The sequence below is a fragment of the Macrosteles quadrilineatus genome, unplaced genomic scaffold (genome assembly GCF_028750875.1).
Source record: "Macrosteles quadrilineatus isolate MER2022 unplaced genomic scaffold, UCM_ALF_1.0 Scaffold_3__2_contigs__length_128488019, whole genome shotgun sequence".
NCBI classification, from domain to species: domain Eukaryota; kingdom Metazoa; phylum Arthropoda; class Insecta; order Hemiptera; family Cicadellidae; genus Macrosteles; species Macrosteles quadrilineatus.
Genome location: NW_026542596.1, coordinates 44293600 through 44320363, shown reverse-complemented (window position 1 = coordinate 44320363; position 26764 = coordinate 44293600). Strand labels below are relative to the sequence as shown.

Genomic DNA, 26764 nt, shown 5'->3' with positions numbered 1-26764 from the left:
TGTTCATCTATTCTTGTTAAACGTATGCCTATGATAATTTTTTGCAATTTATAAGGCTGAAAGAGACATTATTAGCACCGCACTCAGTATAGTAAGTAATATTACAAGTATATAACATAAATATCGCCAAACAATTAAGATTTACCCAGCTATAAAAACTGCACCACAATAATGTGATGGTTCGATAATTATTGGCAATCTACAACTACAATTAGTTTGAGAGTATTCGGAACAACTGTAGACGGTATCAAATCGTACTTAAATTGTTTAATTTGAGCTGAACTATTCATTCTGTAAAGTGTTGACGAAAAAAAGTCGAACGTCACATTTTGTGTTTATTTAACTGAGGGAGCAGGGTAATTCATTCTGTAAAGGGTTGACGATGAAAAAAGTCGGACGTCCCTTATTTTGTGTTTAACTAATTGAAGGAGCAGGACAATTCATTCTGTAAAGGGTTGACGTGACGATGAAAAAAAGGCGAACGTCACATAGCCTATTCTGTGTTTGTTTAATTTAGGGAGCAGTACAATTCATTATGTAAAGTTGACGGCAAAAAAGTTAAGCGTCACTTATTCTGTGTTCATTGAGGGAGCAGAACAATTTATTCAGTAGAGCGTTGACGGTAAAAAAGTCGAACGTCACTTATTCTGTGTTTATCTAATTGAAGGAGCAGGGCAATTCATTCTGTAAAGGGTTTACGATGAAAAAAGTCGAACGTCACTTATTTTGAGTTTTTAATTAAGAGAGCAGGACAATTAATGCTGTAAAGAAACAAAGTACTTTCTAGAGAGAGTGCTGTATGTTGTTTCGTTTTAAAATTTGTTAAAAATTGATAGTTTCTCAACAATTGTATAAAGAATTAATTTGGATACATTGAACTGGTTTTAATCTCACAAAAATGCGAAGATACTGTTAAACCTTTTTCTAAACGTTTTTATTAGCTCGCTTTCTTGTCCGGTACAAATTTTGCAATCGATTTTATACTAAGTTCCCGATGAGCCAGAGACTTGAAACTTGAAACATAGCTCACAAATGGATGACAATGCAATATTATACCATTTAATTTTCATATTTCCCTTGGGCTACGCCCCATGGGCTTGGTTTTATTAACTCGTTCTCTTGCAAATTTTGATACTTACCGATGAGCTAGAGACTTGAAACTTGAAACATAGCTCACAAATGGATGACAATGCAATATTATATCATTGAATTTTCATATTTCCCACGGGATACGCCCCATGGGCTTCCACATTTTCCATGTTTACATTTCGAAAGAATGTAAACATATCAATTAATTTAAGTCAGCTGTAAATACTTAAATTTGACAGTTCGAAGAGCAGAGGTTAAGAGGTACAGGTTCTGCTCCAGATATATTCTAAAAATATAAAACAAGCATTTTAAATTAAAGATAAAACATATGATTAGAGATAATAAGGTTTTGGTTTGTTGTATTAATAGTCAAAGGTTATATAACAGGCCATAGGAGTTGCGTTAACAAAAAACGGCTTCACGTATTATATATATAGATATTTAACATATTTAGACATTAAAGACTAAAAAGTTGAAAATAATTTATAAATAAAAAACTTTTTTAAAACAAAACGTTTTTAAACGCACTGAAAAGTAGAAAATAATTTATAAATATGTTGAGAGTATAAATACTTGTAAGATTTAAGACAAAAAACGTTGGGTGCATGCAATTAATTGATAATAATACATTAGTTCAATAGGTAAAGGTAATTGTAAATTATCTATTGCATGCACCCCACGTTTTTCGTTAAATCTTACAAGTATTTATACTCTCAACATATTTATAAACTATTTTCTACTTTTTAGTGCGTTTAAAAACGTTTTGTTTTAAAAAAAGTTTTTTATTTATAAATTATTGGTTGATTTGTTAACTTTAAAAATTTATATTAACTAGATCATATGTTTTAACTTTTTATCAGCATCCACCATTGGCTTAACGTTTTTTAATAACAAAATTTCTATAAATTTAGTAAGTATAAATGTACTGTTGATTAAGGTTTATTTTTTGACATGTGAATGAAATATTAACCAGTCGATTTAATTAAACGCTAGTTCGTATGATTGATTCCGCCATAGGAAAGTCAAACAATATTTGATTCTTTGGCTAAGATTTTACTAATGAATCCGATGAACGTTATTGGTTCCAAGAATCTTCTTACCTTTCAGTATACATACGTAAACGTTTACTCAAATATTTTATCGGAATCTGGACTTAATAAACTGCACAAATACAGTAGTTCAATCTTGTCATTCCAACTGATAGCAAATGGGGTGCATCACCAAAATTCCCCAAACCTATGTTTCTGAAAGTCACCGAGTAAAAAAAAAGGTACAACGGTACATAGTTGGCAAAACTGCCGGGTACTAGAAGTACTTTATGACGAACTTAAAATCAAAAGTATCACAATTAAAATAGTTTACGTGACGACAACACGATAAAAATAATAGTACAAAAAACAATATAGATGTGTGTGTGATTTGAAAGCTTACTCCCTTGCTAAGTGCCAGGACAGCACGGTGGTGCTACCTACCAGAGTTTTATCAAACTACTGCCACAATGTCAAGTAACAGACCTCTATTTCCCGCATGAATTTGAAAGTTCAATGAAAAAAGGAAAAATGCCAGGAAGCAGTTTACTGTTTGTACTGGATTTCACATAGGGAATATTAGCGAATTTCCTATATAGGGAATAAGCTATTACCGTAGGTTTCGAACAAGAGATTTCTGAACTTGAACATGACTTGCTCACTCTCCCTACTCGTCTTGGAGGCTTGAATATTCAGGACCCGACCAAGAACGATGGGTATTTCATTTGAAACATCAAAACAGTACAGAAAAATTAATATTAGCCATTAAAATGGATAACCATTAAAGATTAATGATCATGTATCAACTCTATAATCTGTAGGCAAAATAGAAAACTAGAAAAAGACACTTTGGCTAAAGCAAATAATGAATGAATTATGCAATTACTTCCTGAAACTCAAAAGAAGCCAACAATTAAAATTCTAGCAGGGAATACTAGCCAATGGTTAACTGTGACACCATGTGCATCTGATCATTTGGATTTGTCCCCGGATCAATTCGGAGATGCTTTGTCAATTCGCTATGGCCGCACACTAAATTTACCACTAAGAAATTTACCAGCACCATGTGATGGTTGTGATCTACCTATGCATCTTACCCATGCTTTAAATTGTAAAAAAAGTAGGATTGATCAATCATGGGCATGATCAACATCGAGACCACTATGCTGCGATAGCAAATATCACCTATACTGAGTGCATGGCAACGCTGGTGGCGCTGCCAACGAATTGGCACTCATTGGCAGGCAAAGCTCTCTCAAAACACTTATACATTTTACCTTGCGGTTGGCATTCTGGGTTATAGTAGTATGTTTTCTGTGGCTTATCCCGCAAACAACTTAAAAGTTAATGGTATTCGGGAGGCTGAGAGGGATTTTGATACAGTAATTGCATTGTTAATGCTGATGCTCCCTCTTACGCCAACCAAGAATGGGGAACAGTATCTCGAACCATGCCGTTCAGAAGCACAATAAATATGATAAAGCAGCCGAAGACATCAGAGGAAGCTTCACACCATTAATATGTTCCACGGAAGGAGTCCCCCACAAAAAATATGAAGCGTTTCAGAGGAGAACAAGCGAGGCCCTGGCTGTAAAATGGAGAAAATCATACTCCCAAATTATTGGATGGTTAAGGATAAATAAAGCCAGCTTTCCATCGTTCGAGCAGTTTCGCTTAGGCTTCGAGGAACAAGACATAAAATTCGAAGCATTCAGTTTGAAGATGGTGCCGCAATTCCCCCATTGCTCTATTGAGCCTTTATTTTATTATTTTATATAATTTGTCTTACCAATATTAATTGATGTGTATTAGGGAATTATCAATAAAAAATGTTGGTGTGTTTTATAAGTCATAAATCATTTATTTTACCAGATTTACATAAGTTACATGCATTGGTTACGTCAATTACAGTAATACTTAAAATATATACCAAATTCCTTATCCTATACATGCCATAAGCTATTTACATTTTTGGTTTACATTTAACATTTTGTTTGGAAATTCACCCGTTATGCCCATGACTGTCAGCAATAAACTAACGGACACGGTAGTAGCATTTAGATATTAGTAATTTCCGGAGATTTTTTTTTTTAATGACAGGGTCTGTCTCAACATTTTTGATTATTCGGCAAAGCATTGAAGAGCAGGATTCCGTTATAATATTGATGTTTCTTTAAAAAGTTGTAGAATGCTTAGGTATCTGGAGATTAAGGCTGTTTCGCAGAGAATATGGGCAAGATCTGGGGGTTGCAAAGATAGATAAAAAAAAGAGTGTTTCAAGAATGTACAAGCGAGGAAAAGTTAAATTACGTGAATACAAAAATAAATTTTTACAAGAAGTTCTTGGACTTGGACTGTTTCTAAAGATAGTTCAAATATTGCTCTCTTTTGGAGTTGAAATAAAAATCTAGTTCTATAATTCTCGCATCCCCATGTCGGTACTGTGTAGACAAAATGGATGGAAGATGACACCATAATAGGCTGTCAGAAGGACATTCTGATCGGAGAAATGTGATAGTCGCCTTAAAAGGAAGATGCCAGACCCCACTCTCATGCATAGCCTATACATTGTCGACATCATAATGAAATTTGAGGTTTTTGTCTAATATTAGACATAGGATGCAGCACGGCCGCGGCCTTCGAAGTGGCAACGTTGCAAGTGGTGTTGTAACAGCTGTTTTGTTTGGAAGCAGCTAATGGTATTTGTGTATTTACGAAAGATTGGTTACTGAACTATGACAATATTGACTCCAGATACATATTTTTAATTCATATTGTTTTGGTTTTCAATTCTGTATGTTTTATTTTCAATATTTTAATACATTTATGTTCATAATTTTAGATTTGAATCAATAAAGTATGAATCAATGAGCTGATGTCACATGTCTACCATGTTTATCTTATGGGACGTCTGTCACAACTAAACAACACCACTTGCAACGTTACCAATTCTACCAGGCCGCGGTCTGTAGTTAAAGGTGGCCGTGGCTACTGACGTATCATCCGCAAAAAGGTAGACCAACCCAGCCACAACACTTGAAGGCAGTTCATTTACATAAATCAAGAACAGTTCATCCAAGGATGTACAGATCCTTAGATCTTTGGAAAAAATAGATTGTAAATTAATTGAGCTTTTACACCGTAAATATATAGATATTATACTTAATCAAATGCGTAATATACTAAAACCAATGCCAGGCTTTGATGAAAGGAATTACAGTTTCCTACTCGGAAAAAGAGGGATGTTCAGTCAGCTGTTTCTTATTTTTGAGACACATTTTCATTTTATGTGTCGTCTGCTCTGCATTCTGCTATCTTGGCAACGCTGCTCGCTGCTGAGCGCTGCTATCTGCAATTATTGCAAATGTCCACTAGTCAGTCAGTAATGTCACTTCTCATTCATCTCAATTCAAATAAATAAAACCTATGGAGTTAAAATTAAATCAAAGTTAACTAAACAATTTACTATGTAAATCACTCTGTTGAATTTTCAGTTACTAGCGAAAAGAGTAATGTTTGTACTTCTACAGGCACCTCTGTTTTGTTGTGTACCTTCAATACTAGGTTAGGGTTAGTCTCAATTATTGTAAAAGAGAAAGTCACATTGCTTTCTCTTATTATTCCAATCACTGCATTTAGCTCTCAGTTTCTCAGTCTTAGACGTTACTTCAATTCTCTAGTTCATGTGAGTAAAATATTCTTTTACTAAACTTAAGCTTATTTGATTATGCTTTTAGAGTTTTGGAATAACTTAGGACTGAGTTTCATAAAACAACCATAAAATTATTGAATATCTTTTCTGTTTAATAGGCCTAACAATTGATAAAAAAATTAGGCTAGTTGAGTGTACTCATAAGTTATTGGCTACTTAACTTAGATTTTCACATTTCACCAAACTATTTATCACCAGTTAAGTTATATTTTATTAAAAGCCTAGTTTATTAGGCAAGTTAAATCTCAAGTCATCGCTTACAAAAGACACAAATGATAATAGGCCCTAATTATTAATTCCCTTTGTGATCTATCTAGCCTAAGTAAAACCCTAAAAAAACTACGGTAGCCTACTAATCCAAACAATTTCCAGTAGGAAAATATATTATAGTATAGGCCTATACTTTTTTATAATTAAGAACCAAGGGCATGAGGTAACAAGCTAGCCATCAGTCTGTTAGCATTAAGAGCCTTATGCGCGACTGCTCCGTCGCTAGGGTAGCCACAAGGTGTGGTGAGGTCGCATTTTACAGACTTGCATGTTGTTACTTCCTCAGTGTGAATGTGTAGATTTTGTCAAGTTCGAAGAAGATGGAACAACTTCTTATAATTTTATTTTTAAGTGTCATAAACGTAGGCCAAACAAAAGTATTGTAGTCCATCCGTTGCCAATTAAGTAAGACCTTAAAAAAAAGTTATTTTTTACACTTTTATGATTATCACAGAGAGGATGACAAGAAGTGTATAAGTAGTTTAGGATATTTCCGGATGTCAATACGTTATTTTGATGATTTTTGAGAAAAAATAGAAGGTGTCTTACTTATCCATATCCCAGAAGAATGTAAATAATTTTATTTCAGGCAAGAAGAAGCTAGCTTTTACCTTAAAGTAGATGGCAATAGTTTTGACATAACTTAAATATAAGTTAGGCCTTTTCAGAATTACATAATTAAATATTTGTTTGACACAATATTCATGCATGAGGCGAGGGTAGGGAGTAGTGAGTGTGCAATGGCCCGCAACTGTGGCTGATGTGTAATAAGCAGCATATTAATTAGAACATGGCCCGCTGGTGGCTTAGACAGTTGCTCGGGCTCCCCACCGGTACTGAGGGTCCACAAGTACCTTTGAGCAGTCTCGGTCCACTAGAGTGGCCGCATATAATAAAGCTCTAAGTCATGAGTGGTAATGGTAGGGCCCTCTCTGGAGGTGTGACCTGCCGAGGCCTAGGAGCTTTAACATTAATGTTTATCCTCCTAGGATGGGGGCCACATTGGTTCTAAATACGGCCCTTTTATATTATATATTGATAATTACGTCTGACATTAACTCATGATATTTATTATCTTTCAGGAAATATTCTAATTTACAGTAGGCCCTTATGGAGTTTAACTTGCTGAAGATTTGTTTTACATTGATGACACTGTTTATTGTTGTCATTGGTGGATTGATAAACAACTTTGAGAAGTGCTTGCCTGCTTTCTTCGCGCAAACATTTCGCTATGGAAAATTTGCTTATAAAGGAAAACCATCATCTATAGTTGTCTTGGAAGTTCCAAAAAGGTAAGACAATAACATATACTAGAAATTGTTCAGTGGTCGATAACTCGACCAAAAATGTAGGCCTACAGACTTCTCTATCACCCCACGCTGTAAATAAAACATGTGATTGGAATTTCTTCAATTTCTTTTGTTAGCGAATTTCCCATATAGGGAGTAAGCTATTACCGTAGTACTCATAGTAAGACCTGGACCCGAGACCGATTTAATTTTTCATTTTGAGGTCCCTAGAGGCCAAAAACACCATCCGTTCAAATTCATATATATATATATATATATATATATATATTTATTTATATATATATTTATATATAGACCTATATTTATATATATATATATATATGTGTACGTTAGCGCGATAACTCGAGCAAAAATGATCCGATTTTGATGAAATTTGGTACAAACGTGTAAACCTATGTTTATTCGAACGAGTTCGCGATCCAGCATAATCGGACCATGGGAACGGGGGTTTATGGGGGGTTTTATGGGGTAAAAATGGGTTTTTCCCATTTTTGATCCTAAAAACAAAAAAATTTGCGATTTCTTTCTAAACCGTTTTGTAGAGCTTAAAAAAAGAAATAATTTAGTATATTGAAGCGCTGTTGTATGCCTAATGGTCACGGAGAAAATTCAAAAATAGTGTAATTAAAAATTCCCATGTTATTCTTATGGAGAAGATGAAAATTGTTGTAGTTTACTTGTTTAGGGGTATATATTGATAAAATTTGGCAAATTTATTTATTTCATCCTATACTATTGACGTATGGTCAAAAACACTTTTTACCTTCCCCGTAGCAGCAAACCTAAGCACTCTTTAAATCTAATGTTATTTAAATAGGGAATAATATGTCTTATTTATGGAAATATTTTAGTAAAAATTTAATCAGACGAGTTGAAATTCGCTTAGTCTGCAGGTTTGCTGCGGCGGGGGTATTTTAATTTTCTGTTTTTATTTCGTCACCAGCATGGCAACCCATAAGGCACATGTCTATTTTTAAAATATTTTAAATTAATTTGTTGTGCTTATTTTGAGCCCATATTAATTTATAAAGGGATTCTGCTCATCTACAGGAAAATATCTTTCTAACAGTATGCGTAGATTTGCCCTACAATATTACAATCTGAGAAAAAATGATTTCAAGAAATATGCTTGCCTATAAAAATATAGGATATTTGATTATACGAATCGTTAATCTGGCTTAATAAAGGACTTTGAATTTGACTTTTTACTTTAAAAAGCGTACTATTTAGTTAATCAGAACCCTGCAATTTACTTTATGTTCCAGTGACTGTCATTAGCAAAAGTGCAAGCCCCTTTTTGAATGATTACTAATGCATTTTTGAACTGTCCGTGAAGGTGGTTTAAACACTTCTATGTGTTTGCTGGTATTTGGTCTCCTCTCTGCTTGGGACTTGCTGCACACATCTATTTCCTTGGAGGGAATGTCCCACAAATCGTTACCTATGGGTTGGATCTGCTCGGAACTTCTCATCGCAAAGCCAGCGGTAAGAATGAAGTAAAAGCTTAGAGTAGTAGAATGTATTTGTGAAATCATTTGGATGTGTATAGTCGTTTGAAAGATATAGGTAGGTTAAGGTATATAAACCTACCTAAGGTATATATCTAAAAACTTTTTAACTTATTTTAATAGGAGTAACTTTTCCTTTTCACTATTCAAAACATATTGGATAGCACATTTAGTGAGATAAATTTATTTACCTACGACCGTTTTTTAAAGTAGCCGTTACAGTTCAGTTCTTAGAATTGAGATTCAAACAACAGCATCGTTGTTTTGCTTAACAACACGGGCAATGGACCAATGAGGGTCAAGGATTGAGAGAGAAGAAGTAAAATTATTCTTCAAACGTGAACTAATCACATGTTTGGATCAAATTTGATTGTTATTGAGTGGTGCTTTAGTTTTTGGTACAATTAAGGCCTGGTCTGGCCAGGGTGGCGATTGCCAAGGGCCTCCGCCCCAAGGGGGTCTCCAAAAGCCAATAAAATCAAGTGAACATAATTTGTTTTACTATGAAATTTTTTTGTTTTACTGTTTCGCAGCAACGTAATCTTGCCAAAATTTTTTAAATAAACAATAACCTATTTTTATTGAATTACAGTTAAGGGTAGCCCCTAGGTACAGTTATAGTCACTCGGTACTCGAGGATAGTCACCGATCTCACCGCGCCGCACCATTCGGCTCAGCTGTAGTGACGTGACAGCGCTGTCTGGACTCAAGCAGACATTTAGCTCTTGTACTATCTACTAGTGAGGAGCCCATTTGCCACGACGAGGCTGATAGAAAATAAGTTACCATAAGTTGAAAGAAGTATAGTATATTATTAATAGAACTTAAAAAATGTTTAATTCTTGTGGTTTTTGCAATGACAGTAAAAAATGTTTCAAGTGTTTGCCATGGGCCTTCTCAATTCTTTTTTAACTCTCTGGATCGGGATTGTTCAATCCTCTTGGTACAATGATTCGTTGCATCACTGTAAGTGGCAATGAGAGGTAAAAAAAAAAAACATAATATCTTTTAAAGTCTACGACAAGCTTTCTCCGGACCACTGGGGAGGGTCGGGTCTGTTAATCCGTCTATTGTCCACCCCCGAGGTGGCTCGACCCTTATTATTGCCGCTCAGCCATATTCAGTGGGGAACCCAATACCATAAATTATTTTTTTTTAATTTTAGATTTACCTTGAAATTTCCATAGATTTGATGTAAAATTTGTCGTAAATCGGCCAATTTCACTGACCATTTATTTAATTACCAATGTACTTTACTAAATTTACGTCTAACTTTAGGCCTACATAAAAATTTATTGAAATTTAAAGGCGAATCTCAATAAAACAATTAATTTTATTAATAAAAAAAAAAAAATTATGGTATTGGGTTTCCCATTGAGTGACGCTGAGCGGCAATAATGAGGGTCGAGCCGCCTCGGGGGTGGACAATAGATGGATTAACAGACCCGACCCTCGCCAGTGACGGAGATAGCTTGTCTTAGACTATAAATGGTATGAGTAGTGATTGTTAGCAATTTAAAAACTGTTGTAGGCAAAGTAGTGTATAAATCTCACGTAAATATTCTTAACGACATTCGTAGAAGTTTTTAAAATACTTGTCAAGGATCGTACCTTAAATTTTCTATTCTAGATTGTTGTTTACACTATCTTTACGGGATTGTTGCGTAAACTACTATTATAGAATAAGAAATCAGTGTTTTTATCATTGTTATTTTACGAAATTTCTTTTCCTGCCTCTGTTTTTTTTAGTGGGTTTTATTTCTTCGGCCTGGTGTAAGATTAAACTTGGAATTGGCTGTTTTACCTATTTAAGATAGTTAACAATCAGCCATTGTCGTTTTGTATAGAAACTAATCTAAAGGCATGTTTTCAACCGATGGAATCCTAGAGATTTTGTTGTAATTTAGTTAAGAATCTATATAATTAATATGCTACATGAAACTTTGTCGGTTAAACTCCTCCACCATTTCTTAACCGATTTTATCCATTGACGTCTCATTGGAAAGAGCGTGTCACGTAGATTTGCTATTGCATGGCAACGCTGGTGGCGCTGCCTACGGATTGACAGGCAAAGCTCTCTCAAACCGCTTAATGCTTTTTACCATGCGGTTGGCATTCTGGGTATAGTAGTACGTTTTCTGTGTCCTTATGAAGAACATAATTGTTTACATTTTGATCAGCTGTATAATTTAATTGCTGTTATTTATTTGTCAATTCAATGAAACGCATTGAGTACATTTATTTACTATTTGAGTTTTTGTGTAAACATAGCCCCCATGACGGATCGTGTTAGCATGATTGTAACTTAAATTTGCGCATTTATTGTTGTTCTGTGTGGCTATAATTTGTTTATTTGTAGATTTTTTCTTTTAAATGCCTCCGAGCCGACGACAACGAAACATAAGGAGGCGTAATCGTAATAACGACCGCATCTACAGAACAGTGGCGCGTAATAGGCTCAACTCATCACAGTCACCCAGACAGCACACTTTCTCCTCAGGACATCCCACGGATATTGCGACAGGATATGCAAGAAATCCCATAGTAGTCCTATGGTCAACTTGGGATATCCCAGGATATCCGCAGGAATGCGTAATGTCCCCGCCCGGGGATGTCCTATGGATAAGCTCACAGCATATCCGTGGGACATCCGAGGTCATCCCAGGGTAGTCCTCAGGACATTCTCAGGACATATGGGACTACTATGGGATGTCCCTGGGATAAAGTGTGGTCTGGGCCTGAACATAAAAAACACAAAATAATATAGATTTAGTATGAAAAGTTTAATTATCAGTTGAGTAAATTGATTAAATAGTTAATAAACACAAATTTTGAAGAAAAAAACTAGAAAAAAGTTTTTGGCCCAGACGGGTCTCGAACCTGGTACCTTCGCATTATGAGCCTCATACCTTACCTCCGGAGCTATCCGCGCTTGATGATTATGAGTGTTTTCAAGTGGTCAAAGAGTAGCCGACAGTTGCAATGGTCGCAATACTTAAAATATTTTTGATACTACAGTATATAATATGATTCTGTTAATCTGTTTAGGCCTCAAGTAGTTGAATTGTTTTTCTGGTAGTTGGAGAGGATACTGGTATTTGAATATAGATTATTTAATTACCATCAGATTAGCACTGTTATAATTGATTGTTTTATGATTAAAATTAGTTTTAGATTATTTTATTAATTTAAAGTTAGAATTAAATACACGTTTCACACAACTATGATAGAACTCTAGTTAGAATAAAACAAATACAGCACTCTTAAATTATCTTACCAAAATTGGCCAAGAATGATTCCTAAGGTAAGCGGAATGGTCAGACAACACAAAAAATGTAATGCAATTCAAAATTTTAAAGTAAAAAAAGCCAATATATTATAATTTTTTTATTTAACTTTTTTACATTCAAACAAAAGAAATAATATAGACCATTATAATGTTAAATAATTGATATTGATATTGTAACACCGTAAACATTACGTATGATTTTAACATTGAAAACCATACAGATACAGGTAATGCCTTTAGTAATGAAATATACAAAATGGTTTCAGAAACATTCCTAGAGGTGAAACAATTTTTAATTGAAATTTCCATTCCGGTTTGACATTGCCTTGTAGAACTTGTAGTCAATAACAAGAATTTAAGATGCTTTTGTAATTATTGTGCTTACAAAACATTACCTCTTTTTTGACAATGTTATTACTTTGTGACCCTTGGACAACTTTTGTGACAAGTTAGGCAATTTTACTAATGTCTGTAGTCCAAATCAACAAGGTACTATTTTAATTGAAACGCTTAGTTGACATGTCAAAACATCCAACTAAACATATACATAAAACAAAACTCAACATTTTTATTTATTTTCCGTGTTTGTGTAAATATGATGACCTCCAAGCGACCGACTATGACAAGATACTTCTCGACTTGCTAACTACGTGACCATGACGCAACTAGCGTCGAAACCATGGTTGTAGATATTACAACTTTTTATTAAAACTGGGACGAAAGTAAAGGTAACTTAACCACTATTATTTTATAGTTATGTCTGTGTTCTGTATGTATTTAATTTAATGTTTTGACTTGCTGCAAGCTAATTTGTTACCCCTTTTCTTGCAGTGAGTGCAACATCAGTATTTATTGCTCTTGCTCTACTCACCTTGCAGTCTTGGAGACGGTTGTACGAGACGTTTTTCGTCAGCATATTCTCCGATTCTAACATCAACTTGGCCCACTACATTATTGGGTTCTTGCATTATTTTGGTGCAATGGCGGCAGTGTTGGTTGAAGCCCCTGGCCTCACTCCTATTTCAATAGGTAAATATTACTTAAAGCAAAAAATTACAATATTTATAGTTTAGTATTCTTTTGCTTTGTCCCATCTTCATAACCTTGGACACTAGGCTCTAGACTGGAACGGTTTTCAAATTGCTTTAACCCTAGAGTGGCCGATCGTCGTCTGGTGACGATCTGACGTTGATGCTTAGAATGGCCAAAGTCGTCTGGTGACGATGTGGGCTGACATTTTTTTAGCGGTAAAAAAAACACGTATAATCAACTCAGATGAGAATAATATATATACCATTCGAAAGATCACATTCTGAACTTTCATTTTATTACATAAACAAACCCTGTAGGTATATAACAATGTCACTACGATTAGAAATCAAATGAATTTTTGGCGCGGCACGACTTTTGCAGCCGACACTTGGGAACTGGCAAAACACGTCTTGTTTGGCATTACCCTGCTCGGGTAATTTTCGTCGTGGGATGTTGCGGGTGGTACCACTGAATAGCCATTGATTTTATCTTCATTGTGGTAGTAATATTTAGAACGAAATATTGATTGCACAACCGGTACGATTTTATGAAAACAGCTGTTTTTGAAATTTTTAACAAATGGCCAATGGTCTTTAGGTGACGATGTGGAAAATACGAATTACATACAGTGTAATTTATTATTACTAGTCATATAGTATGTCATTTTGAAGAGGAAGAAAAAAATATAGATTCAGAGAGTGGCAGCCCTGCACTCAGGGTTATTTCTGTATGCTCGCATGTAGACGACGGAAGTGAGTCATTACTGCTACAGTCTGTCAGCTGTCTTGTATTCGCCATTGTTTGTTTGTGTTGTTGCCGGTAATAGTATTCGTTCTCGTATTATCCGCGATTTATTACTAAATACGTTATTAGTTCGTAGTGTTAGTGTTAGTGAAGTTTGTGTGTGTGTATAAAAGTAATCTTTATGCATAAATATTACTGAATTGTGTGAAATAGTGTTCATAAAAGGTTGTATTTTGTTAGCATCATGTCCAAAAATGACGATTCTGACATTCAGAGGTGCTATATATTATGTTATGCTATATAATGATTTACCCAAGGTGTTATACATTTTTATAAAGGTAAATGAATACACTACAACATGTTTATATTGGTTTGGGTATAAGAAATTTGGTAAAAAAATTATATAGGCTACTAAATACTGTACACTCCATTTTCTCGAAATGCGCAAAAACTTCAAAACGTTCTCAAATTGATACATAATCATAGGTGAAAATAACTTTTTACCATCATACTTATGACTTTTTTGGATTCCTTACTTCATTAGCTTTACAAATATGTAGGCTACATATCATCAGCCTGCATAATGTTTCACAACACAAACAAACACTGTAGGCTATAGTTTACACTTATTTGCGGTTTTGCGGTTATTGTATTATTATGTCCCTATTACTTACCTACAAAAAAAATATTTCTAACATACACATTAATATACATTTTCATGTAAGTAATTTAATAGGTACACTACAAGATTATTATGTTGGTTTGAAGTAAAAAAAATTTGGTACAAAAGTTGTATACTAAATACTGTGAATTTTTTTCTCGAGAAATCGCTAAAATATAAAAACATTATTTTATATACGTATGTTTATAGGTAAAATATTATTTTTACCATAAACTTTATGACTTTTTTTGATTCCTTACTTCATTAGCTTTACAAACATGTATATATCATTTTTAGTATACACATATATTATAGAACTTTTTACAACATAAACTAACACTGTACGGTTTTCAAATTTTTCGGTTCTCCGTTTGTCATTATATTTCGCAATATATTTTCCTAACATGTTATATATTTCTATGTAGGGAATTAGATTGTCTGCAAAATGTATATAATGAATTTCCCATAAAAAATCCGTAGAAAAAAAAATACCGAGGCCGCAAAATTTCAAAAAAAAAATTCAAATCTTTTTATTCTTTTCACTTTACCGATAAAATACACTGTCTAAATCATTATGATATTACTATTTCTAGATTCTCCTGTTCTTTCCGAACAAAATGAATATGAAGTTGGCAAGGTTTACTTGTACGGTTGAATTTTTAAAAATTTTCAAAAAAGGTCTGCAAAATCGCCAAAATGGGTTGGCCTTTCCCCACTTCTAGCATTGGCCACTGCTACGGTTAAGCTACGCCTAGAGGGTTATGACATAATTATTTGGATAATATCCATTGATGATTGGCAAGATTTGAACTTGGGACCTCTACCTGAAGTCTTGTGCTCTACCAGTAGGCCAGCCTTAAATATTCATTGTAAAATAAATAATAAATGAACCTAAATGGTAAAACCGATTACAGTAGACTCCTTCTAGTTCGGCTTCGGTTGGATCGGCCGCCGGATGGTCCGGCCTGGTCTCCAGGGGGACAAGTCATATCGTCGTGGGCGAATGACCTTCGACAGGATTCAACTTGAATGTTTAGTTTCCGGCCATAGAAGTAAACAATTCATGTCAGTTTAGTTGAAGGCAGTGGTGGTTCCAGAGAGGGGGCCATAGGGGCCATGGCCCCCCCCGAGAATCAGGTTTTTTTTATTTTTTTTCAAGCTTTATAATTTGAAAAATTGACTTAAAAATTGCCGCGCACATCCCCGTTTTCCACCATCCTATGCCTTCCTCATGTCAGTGCGTCAGTCATACAGTACATATACTACTACCCACTATAAAAAAAAATGCGACTCAGTAGTCAGTTGAGTATTTGTTTTGTTACGGTTTTTTTTTTAGTAACACACTGTCGTTTCTACAGAGTGTTCACTCACGTAGACATGTGCGTTCGAGTGTATACAGAATCAACGTCGCAGTGTCGCACGCTCACCCGCCTGGCTAGGAAATGTAGTACAGATACCATCTATCTATAATATTAAAACGAAACAGTGTTTTTTTATTTCACGATTCTGAATCGACCACTCGACGGATTTTCATGATTTTTGTGTTGAAAGAAAGATAATTTTGAGAACTAGGGAATGTCGAAGCCATTATTTTAGTTTAGGGTCCCAGTTTTTTAGAAATTAAGTTTTAATTTTTAAAAAGTCTAGCAGCCGACGCTAAGATTCTAAACTAGCTTTTGGCATAAAATAATTTGCTTAACATAACAGCTGTAAACATTCAGCTTTTGTGCCACAAATTCAGCATTTGGATAAAAATGTAAAGACATACTTAGGGTTGACTATTTATACTATGTGTAATGCTAATCATTGATACGTTCAATTTGTCTGTAAGAGGATGACAGATTAATTAAATATAAGTAGTAAAATACTAGGATGTTCAAATTTTTTTTTAAAGCAATCTTTGTAATCTTCGATTTGTTTTAGAGAAATATAATTTGTTTTAACTAACAGCTGGTTAAATATAAACTATGGAACTATGAGGTTATTTTATTTACTCTTATTTTGTCATTGATTATAGGAAATAAGTAAGATTAGTAGAGATAATTAGACCTCAGTTTAAACCACAGTTTTAACCACAATTCATTAAACCACAGTACAAATCGAGGCTCTGTACACGAGTCTTAATAAAAAAGGATAAATGCAAATTATTTTACTGCTCCACTTTTCAAGGAAAGATTAGAAAAATAACAATGTTTACATGTCTTTTAATTCTTAATGGTAGCTTTTTGTTTACAATTAATGTTTGTCTGCTTTAACTTTGTATAATAACTTTGTATATTAGGCCCGGAAATATTGATGTCATAAAAAGAAGATCAAGAATAATCAGGAATCACGATTTTAAAGTACCACCACAACCTCAGCCGGGTTTTATACAAAGATAAACAGATGGATGACATAGATTGAACACAACGTCGAAACATTGATCTAGGATACTGCAATTAATTAGTAAACCATCCTTTTATGAAATCGTGTTCAGTTTTGGTTACGTTTAGGGGCGCCTATATCAGCGCCCCCAAACGTGAAAATATCACTTTTATTTCAACTATGAATATATTGTAGTTTAAATTAACTAATATGGGAAATTACGATGTACGTTTATTCAATGAGGGTGGGTAATTATCAAGGATAGAACTGATAACGGTATGGATAATAAACATTGACAATTACGTCTTTAGCTTTACTAGCGTGTTTACTTTTTATATTCCTGCTACATGTGACCAGTTCTTTTTTCAAATGACTGTTATTTGAACCAAACAGCTGTTTCAAAACAAACTGTTATTGTTTTTACTTTTCTGTGTTTACACTTATTTAGTTAGCAATTAATGCAATGAAATTGATATAAAGGATAGGTGTGACGATTACTTTTGATGTTAGGACACCAATTATGTGTACTGTGAATTTTATTGGATATTATCGTTTTATTTTAGGTCGTTTCAATTCAGACTTACTGGAAATTGTGTATAGTAGTTATATTTTGGTGATAATAATTATGGAAGAGGCAGGTATGCTATGGAAGGTGGTATCGTTGACTAGGTCTATACACTTCTCAATTGACTATTACTCTCTCTACCGTAGGCTACTTATAATCAGTGTGCGTCTGTGCGAATCGGCTTCAAATCTCACTTCAACGCTTTTCACATCGTAAAAATTGCAGAATTGCTGTTTTATTGTAAAATTATCGGATTTAAAAAGCATATTGTATAGGCCTATGATGGAATAAAAAAATATTTGGTCACACAACATTTGTTTACAAGATGATTTTTCACATTAAACTGCAAGAAACTTTGCCTTTATTTGTGTAAACTAGCTGATCTGAATTGTACACTGTTTAAACTGACTACTGAATTCCCGTACGTAGGACGGGCTAACACCTCGTTTATGTTATAACTTAATATGGAGTACGCTTAATCTAATACTCCCCTGGATACTGTCGCGCTGTGTGGTGGAAAAACGGGCTGTGCCCACCATTCAAAATGGTGGGATACTGAGGCCGGCGCCACCGGCGGGTCGTATGGAACTCTCTCTTTTAACACAAACATACCTTTGCTACACTTATTTTTTAACATTAAGATTTCAAATTTATATAGTTTTAGACAGTGCTTATTACTGTGTAGTTAGTTTCAACCTTAACATATTTTTTATAGTTTATTTAGGCAAATTAACTAATTAAGATTAATGGTCGATTTTTAACAGCACTAAAAACGCCAAAAATGTAGTAAGCGAGGAACTTTTTTATTTTCTGAAACAATCATTGTTAAAGGAATACAATGCGCGTCGACATTATGAAACAAAACATTTAAAAATAGATAGGTGAAATTACAGGGCCGGTAAGAACAGAAAAAGGTTAATCAATGGTGTAAGGAAGTTTTGCATTTAAACTCTCCCTTTCAGATTACAAGAGATTAAACTTTTTCTTCGTCAGAGTGCTTAAAATGTAAAGTATAACTTTTCCTAAATTTCCGGGGGAGGACCCCCGGAACCCCCGCCCACAATGGGGGGTATTCCATACCAAGCCCTCCGGAGTTGTGGCCATGCTGACCTAGAATTAGAATAACCCCACACCCTCGATAGAATGGCCCCCTCCGAAAATTAGCCCTGGACCCGCCCTTGGTTGAAGGGTGCTTCTATGGGTGAATCGTTGCATAATACCTATGCAAATCTATGTTACATAACCTCAAAAATACCAACATTATATAAATCGTTTTTCTTCAGTCTAATATGTTGAAATGCAGTGTTTAATTAATATTTCGGACCAATTTTTTTATGTGGTAGGTTCCCCCATTATTGTTTTTGAAACACCATGGTTTATTTGACAAAAATAAAATAAGCAAAACAAAGAAATAGCCATCGTTAGCTTCAAGGTCAAGCTATCCGCTTGCACTGACATACTGACAATAATCTGCTCTTTACACAACTATGTCTGCTGTGCGCTTGCTTTCTCACAACAGTTTGTGATTGGGTGGTTAGTAACTGTTGTATCTCTATGTTTCAAATGCTATGCATTTAATAATTTAATCATCTGTTAGTTCAAAAATGTGATTCAATTTAAATAAACCAGTGACAAAATAAGGCTCATTTTTCAATTTAACTATTTATTTCAATATATAAACTTACAATGCATAACAGAAATGGCGACAAGAAGAGTCTAACGTGTGTTTTATATTTTTTTTAAAGTTTATTTTATATATATATTTTCAAAATGAACCAAGAACAGTTTGAAATATTAATCAAGACCTTGTCTTCATCTATTCAAGGTATGTCAAAGATTCAACAATCCAACATCACATTAATTTCCAATTTCGAACAGTTTGACTCAAACAAAGAAACTTTTCAACTATACAAAGAAAGATTTGAAAATTACCTAAAGATAAAGAATGCTTTTGATGATAAAACTATTTGTGGCCAGCTTTTTCTCAATAGTGTAGGTTCTAAAACATATGACCTTTTGTCTTCACTCTCAGCTCCAAAAAGTATTAATGAGCAAACCTATGATGAAATTACAAAATTATTAGACAATTACTTTCCAAAAACCAATGAAATTGTAGAACAACATAAGTTTTTATCCAGAATCCAGGCACAAAATGAATCAATAACAGACTATGTAACAGCTCTTAGGAAACAAATTGCAACTTGCAAACTTACCTGTACATCATGTGAAGCATCTGTTTCTGACTTATTCTTAAGATCACAGTTTATCAGGGGAATTCATGACTCTTCAATCAGAGAACAAGTAATCCAGACCAAGGACTTAACATTTGACATTGCCGTAGAAAAGGCAATGGCAATTGAAGCTTCGAAAATAGACAGTGCAACTCTGAACAACTTTTCTAGTCCTCAAACATCGTCACAGGCAGAAGTCAACAAGTTATTTACAAGACCAATACACCAGAATTATACACCAAGAAGGACAGCCTACCTCAACAACAGATCTGACAACAGACTAAATCACCCTTCCACAAGACGAAATAAGGTTGATTTGGCAACACTTGGAATTGGAAACCTGTGTTTAAGATGTGGTAAAGCAAATCACACATCCAGGGAATGTAAAACCAACATATCAGGCCTTCACTGCCAAAGCAGTGACAAGGATGGACACATAGCCAAGGTCTGTATATCAATTCTACTCTCTAAGAAATCCAGGCCTACAGTTAATACAATAAGTACTACTCTAAATGATTCACAGGACTTAAACTCACTTTATGGAATAGGGCAACTTCAAATTCTCAATGTATCCTGACTACAATTCATCAGACACAGAAACATTTTTCACAACTATTCTAATCAATGGGAAACCACAAAAGTTTGAGGTAGATTCAGGCGCAGCTCATACCCTTCTACCAAAGGCTCAATTTGATAGACTTAATCTTCCTCAAAACACAATCCAGAATACAAATATAAGGTTTCGTTCTTACACAAATGAGGTTTTCCAACCCTTAGGCTTAGTTAATGTTCAGGTTGAATACAATGGATGCTCATCTACACAGCAGTTGTTTGTAGTTCCTGACATGTAAAGCCCTATACTAGGTAGGACTTAAGACAACTTGGAGTTCATTTGAACGATCTTGACACCCAGAGACCAAAAGATACCGGTACTTATGTTAACTTAGTTTCCAGTGACACAGACAAACTAGTTACTGCAGTGGAATCAAAATTTCCAGAAATATTTTTACCGGAAATGGGACATATTCCTAATGTCACCTGCTCTCTAAAGTTAAGACCTCAATCCAAACCAGTATTTTTCAAACCTAGACCTTTACCGTATGCACTCCGGGATAGAGTGGGACATGATCTTGACAAACTCGAACAAGACAAAATCATCACTAAAATCAAATCATGCGACTGGGGTTCACCCTTAGTTGTAGTGCCTAAGCCTGATGGTACTCTAGGCTATGCGCAGACTATAAAGTCACAGTCAACCCTCACTCTACGATTCACACTATCCGATTCCTAGGATCGACGAACCATTTCACAAACAACAAAACAGAACAAAACTCTCAAACCACCTAAGAAAAACACATCATTACATCCAGGCTTTCAACAAGTAAGCCGCTCATTTAAAGTGAGGGAGAGAATATTAGTACGTTCCTTAGACGGCTGGAAGTTCGGAAAAGTTATTTTTCAACTTGGAGGTCTGCACTACAAAGTCAAACTGGACAACGGTTACATTGGCAAGAGACACATCGATCACTTGAAGAGAACATCAGTGCCAGAAACAATAAAAGTGCCAGAAACAACAGACAATACACTTTCCAGCTCATCTCCTAAAGAAAATACCAGTTCGCAATAACAGAACGTGACATTCAATGACAATGATCTGGAAAATATCGAAATCAGGCTTCAACGGAGAGAAGATAATAATGACAATGCTTCAACAGATGTTCCTCGCAAATCAGCCAGAACGAGAAAGCAACGAAAAAGACTGGACTTATGAATCAAATTTAGTGGGAAAAAAAACTGTCGTATCTCTATGTTTCAAATGCTATGCATTTATTGTCAGGGCCACATAAGTTTGCAGTTGAGGGAGGAGCCTATTTACCATATGGTTTTGAATGAACCAATAAGAACCGTGCGGTGTTGCCAAATCTAATAATACCAGCTGATTTGAAAATTTTGCATTGTATATTTAATAAGTGTTGTCAATGGGCGATGTGGCAACGTCGCACTAAACTTGTCTTGTGATTGGCTGCTACCAACTGCAAACTTACGTGGTCCCGACAATAATAATTTAATCATCTGTTAGTTCAAAAAAGTGATTCAATGTAAATAAACCAGTGACAAAATAAGGCTCATTTTTCAACTTACATTAATTTAACTATTTATTTCAATATATAAACTTACAATACATAACAGTAACCATGGCAAATTGTTGAATGTGGGGATAAAGAGAAACCAAAGAAAGAATAGAAGAACAAAGAAGAAAGAATAAGCGGTGTTTTTCGTCATCCATTGTTATCTTTATCATATTTTACGACTGTTGTTATTATCTTTAAGACTTTAAGTTCTGAAACAATATGTAGTAGTAGCCTATGCTGACTACGGTAGCAGTAGCTTGCAGTACTATACTTTATATTGTATTCTTACGTGATTTAATTATTGCTGTATGTACAGTGTTGTGTAATTTTTGTTTTGCTTGAGTAAGTGTGATTTTAAACGTTTCAGTTTTTATTACTTAACCAAGGTTTATGACTTAACATGTCACGATTGTGCAATACTATCATTTGTATTTTGATTATTTAAAATGCACTACAGCCGGTTAGTCAGGCCGTTTTGTAGTCCGGCCAGTGGTCCGGTCCCGAGGTGGCCGAACTAGAGGGAGTCTACTGTAGTGAATTAGTTATGTTTGAAAAAGGTGGTATGTACGTACTTATTCTTTTCTTTCACTTTAAGGACTATTACACATTAGAGGCCTAATTTTGGTCTTATTAAGAAAAATATCATTCTGTTGTCACTTGTCAAACCCACAACATGTGTCCAGTGATGGACATTTTAAATACAGTATTGTTTTCTTTCTTTTATACATAAAATCTTACATTTGAAATCTAGCTTTTATTGCTTACTTTATGGAGATACGCTGCACCTTAGTATCCTTTCATAATAATTAGAAGGATTAAAAATCCTATACAAGCTCTATTATTTAACTTAATTCATGTTTGACGTCATATACACAATTATGATTTATTGGTGATTTTTTCAGAGCACAAAGCTGTCGTAAGCCTCAGTGAATTAAGATGGACAGATGTTGTGGGTGCGGCTTTGTTTCTCTGGGCGTGGTTGCACCAATACAGAGCTGCAAACATATTGTCTGACCTCAGAAAAAACAAGAAAGGTATGTTAACAACAAATCCATCGTAGTTATAGTGTAATTGCTATTGATACTGTTAAACTTAAGTATTCCAAACACCAAGCATTCAGTAGAAACTATAACATATCAAAAATTTACATTTAGATAAGTTTAGTAGTAATAAAGATACTGGTAGTTTAGTTTGAGAATGGAACTTCATTTTTGATTAAAAAACTTTATTGGAAACACACACATTCCGTAAAATTGTGGTTTACTTATGTCACCGTTTTGGCTTTGATGACATTGAAGTTGCGTGTTGATTTTATTATGCACAATCAATGTCTTAACCACAAAAAATTGACAAAATCAACACAGTAAAAATAGTGTTAAAATGTTTAACAGATTCACTGCAAATCAACTTGTTGAGGTACAAAACAAAGAGCTACAAAGTATGCTAATAAGCCAGTCATGAAATTGAGGTGAATGGCAAACCAGCTTGAAGCGTGTTACTATAGTTTATAGTAACGGTACTGGACTCATAGGATCGTTAAGGCTCAATATAATCAATCTAGTGTTGCAAGGGATATTCCGAGTTGAATAATAAATATCTAAAATTAATTACTGAGCCAAACCACATCCATATCACAGCCATTTTGATGATCTAATAATTTCTAATGCATCTAATTAAATATAATAAGGAAAAGAACAGTGAAAACTTCCACTCGTACCTTATGGGTACGAGTGTGCTCTAATGTAGAATTTACATATTAAGCTGAAACAATTAATAGTTCCCAAGCCTCTTAATCCCCCCTTCCAGAAAAAAAATTTGAACATATTTTAATATTACTTATACTAAGGAAAACTTATCAATCGGCGGTGGAGTCCAGCCTTGACCATGGCGCCTACACCCTCTTGACTATGGAACACGACTGTCCTCTGTCTCTGCGCTTCCTACCCCCTCCCCCGTTCTCCAGCAGTCAGCTGATCTTTACCGTCTGATGCGTCGCCGCTGTGACGCAAGCGTCACAAGCTTCATAGTTTTCTCTCAATGAAATGAAATTGCATGTTGTAAAATACTATTCTACCTTAAGAAGCAATAAGTGGTGATTGATCAAGTTATGTTAAAAGCTAATTAAGTTCCCTTACGGGCTCAACCATTGTTTTGGTCCCCACCACTTTCTACTCATCTTACAAGCATTATCTCTCATTGACCTCTATGTAATGTTGTGTGCAGGTGAGGTAGTGACCCTAAAGCACAACATTCCCAGTGGAGACTGGTTTGAGCTGGTCTCATCTCCTCATCTACTGTGTGAGACTCTCATGTATCTAGCTGTCAGTCTCATCCTGCTAGGCAACTACACCTGGCCATTCGTCTTCTTCTGGGTCCTCTCCAACCAGGTGACAATGCTTTATCGCAACTCTCAGTAATGTCTACTAAGACCTCTTATTGCAAGTCCTAGGTCATAAAGTATAAAAATGAAAGCTTTTTGTACCTACATTATCCCGCCTAGTTTACCATAAAAAAACAATTACCGATTTGTACAATATCACGAGGGTTATACAAATGAAGTCTCTTAAAAGCTCTAATCGCGGCCAAGTGAGATGTGTCAAAATCAATTCACCATTGCTGTGTTCTTTACATTTTCTACTAAAACGGTTTTTTGTCCACCAATAACAACAGGTTACCGCATCCTGTTATTTCATTTCAGCAAAGTTGCCGTGAATTTGTTGCGTCCATTGGTGAGAGTCTCTTGTCGATGGCCGTTGTGTCCCCACAATATATTTTAAATTAATTGGACGTTACTAAACATTTTTAATACCTGCAAACTTATCATATACAAAGTTTTTGTCAGAACTATTGGTTTTTTTTTTAAAACAGTGTTCGGTGGTTCTGCTGAAGCATTGCCACAACACAACCAAAAGTCGTTATTTTAATAACAGAGGGAGTTTGCCGCAACACTAGCCTGACAACTGTCGTCGCGTGGTAACCCTGTTATTTATCCTGCTATGCAATGGTTATCTCGTCATAGTAGCTGATAGTGATGTGAGGGAAATATTGACCCTCCCGCCAACTGAACTGAAATTCACTGTTCTGTGCTTAGGTTTCTGATTAGGAAGGTGGGCAACTCATATTTAAATCCTTTGTCGGATTTGGAATTGCTTCTAAATAATTATAAAATCCTTAAATTACAGCCAACCCTTGTAGTTAAGGTTATTTGCTGAGGTAAATTGCTGCAATTCTGGTTAGCTAAATCAACTCTTTACACAAAATATACAGATATATGTTCGTAACTTTTACCGTCTTTTTGAACCTAATCAGAATTGAACTGAGGAAAATGAGGATTTGCAAACAATTACACCAACCTTTATTTTATCATTTTGTAATTACATTTTTTTCAGATGGAAACTGCGCTGTTGACTCACTGGTGGTATTTGTCCCACTTCAAAGACTATCCCAAAGAACGTCATGCATTTGTACCTTATTTACTTTAGGCCTAACTACTAAGAGATAGACAACTGATCATGGTTAGCTAGTTAGTCAATATCTTTGACTTTTGGAGTTGACATCTCATCTATTATGAACCTTCAATGAAATACCAGCTTTTATTTGAGCTATTGATCATTAAGATCGGACTTACCTAAAGCACGAAGCTGAATCACAAATCAACAATAATCATAATTATTTTAGGACTCGTCTGCAATCAATGATATGTAATTTTTGTTATTTTATGTCTTGGTCTTAATATACTCCTAGAAATAAAGGCTTTCATTTGAGATATTGATCTTTGAACCAGTTAAAGTTAAAGATACTGTATTACTAAATATGAAAAAAAAACATATTTTCATTACCATTATTGTGGATTTTATTTTGACCCGGGCAATGTGGAGTTTTGCTGCTAGTTGTAACTAACTTGATGCAAATTATTTGCATAAGTTTATCATAATTCATAATCTTATGTTAATCATATGTTTATCATAATTTGACTGAAGAATGTGTGACAAAAAATGAACTGTAGTTTGTATCTCATTTTCAAACACCAAGTTAAATTTAAGCATCATGTCAAAATGATTCACTTGAGGCGCTATTGAAAAAGTATACTATTAGCACATATTTATATTTTGTTTGATTTTGGATTTGAATTGGTTCCAACAAATAAATACTCGGGCAAAATCTAGATGCTTTTTAGGCTGTGGTTTGTTAGATTTATAAGATTGATATTTAAAAAAATGGTTGTATAATTTTACATGCTGTTATTAAACTACTGTCTTAGTCAGTAGTATTTTAAGTAGCTTAAGAAAGAAAAAGGTAAAAAACTAAATAATAGGCCTTTTAGTATATGATTTAAAAGAAAAAAAACTTACTATTTAGTAGTGGATCATGGCAGACTGTAACCAATTTAGTGCAGGTCCCCCCGGGCACTGAAATATAATTAATGTTATACAGGGTAAATTGATATGACTTTGTTAAGAGTACAGAGAGTTCACAAAATATTGGCTCTTCATTTGGTGAAATATTGTGTACTTTGTGTTCTATGACTTGTATTAAGCGAAGGTGCTATCCCTCTTTATTCTACAATAATTCATTATGCTGTAAAAAAGTATTTTAAGGCAGCGTCTGCTGTATTTTACATTCTTTTACTTAATCAAAATAAGTGATATTTTAACATAATCAATACTGAAGACTGTTTATATATTATATATTTACTATTTTTCTACTGTTGTTCAATAAATATTTGTTTGTTACAACTTTCAAGTGTATTATTTATGAAAAAACAAGATCCCATCATGATTATGATGTATTAATAACTCATCTCAGTAGAATTTTTTGTCTTAAGATTC

General features: G+C 34.5%; 1 protein-coding gene across 1 annotated transcript; it reads left to right on the top strand.

The window, feature by feature from the left end:
- The first annotated feature begins 5497 nt into the window (after nucleotides 1-5497).
- LOC128990991 (polyprenol reductase) lies at nucleotides 5498-26646 on the top strand. Its single transcript, XM_054413683.1, has 7 exons — nucleotides 5498-5802; nucleotides 7182-7391; nucleotides 8746-8894; nucleotides 13038-13235; nucleotides 22838-22969; nucleotides 24159-24322; nucleotides 25325-26646. The coding sequence occupies exons 2-7, from the start codon at nucleotides 7210-7212 to the stop codon at nucleotides 25415-25417; spliced, it is 918 nt and encodes a 305-aa protein (XP_054269658.1). The 5' UTR covers nucleotides 5498-5802; nucleotides 7182-7209; the 3' UTR covers nucleotides 25418-26646.
- Nucleotides 26647-26764: the final 118 nt, after the last annotated feature.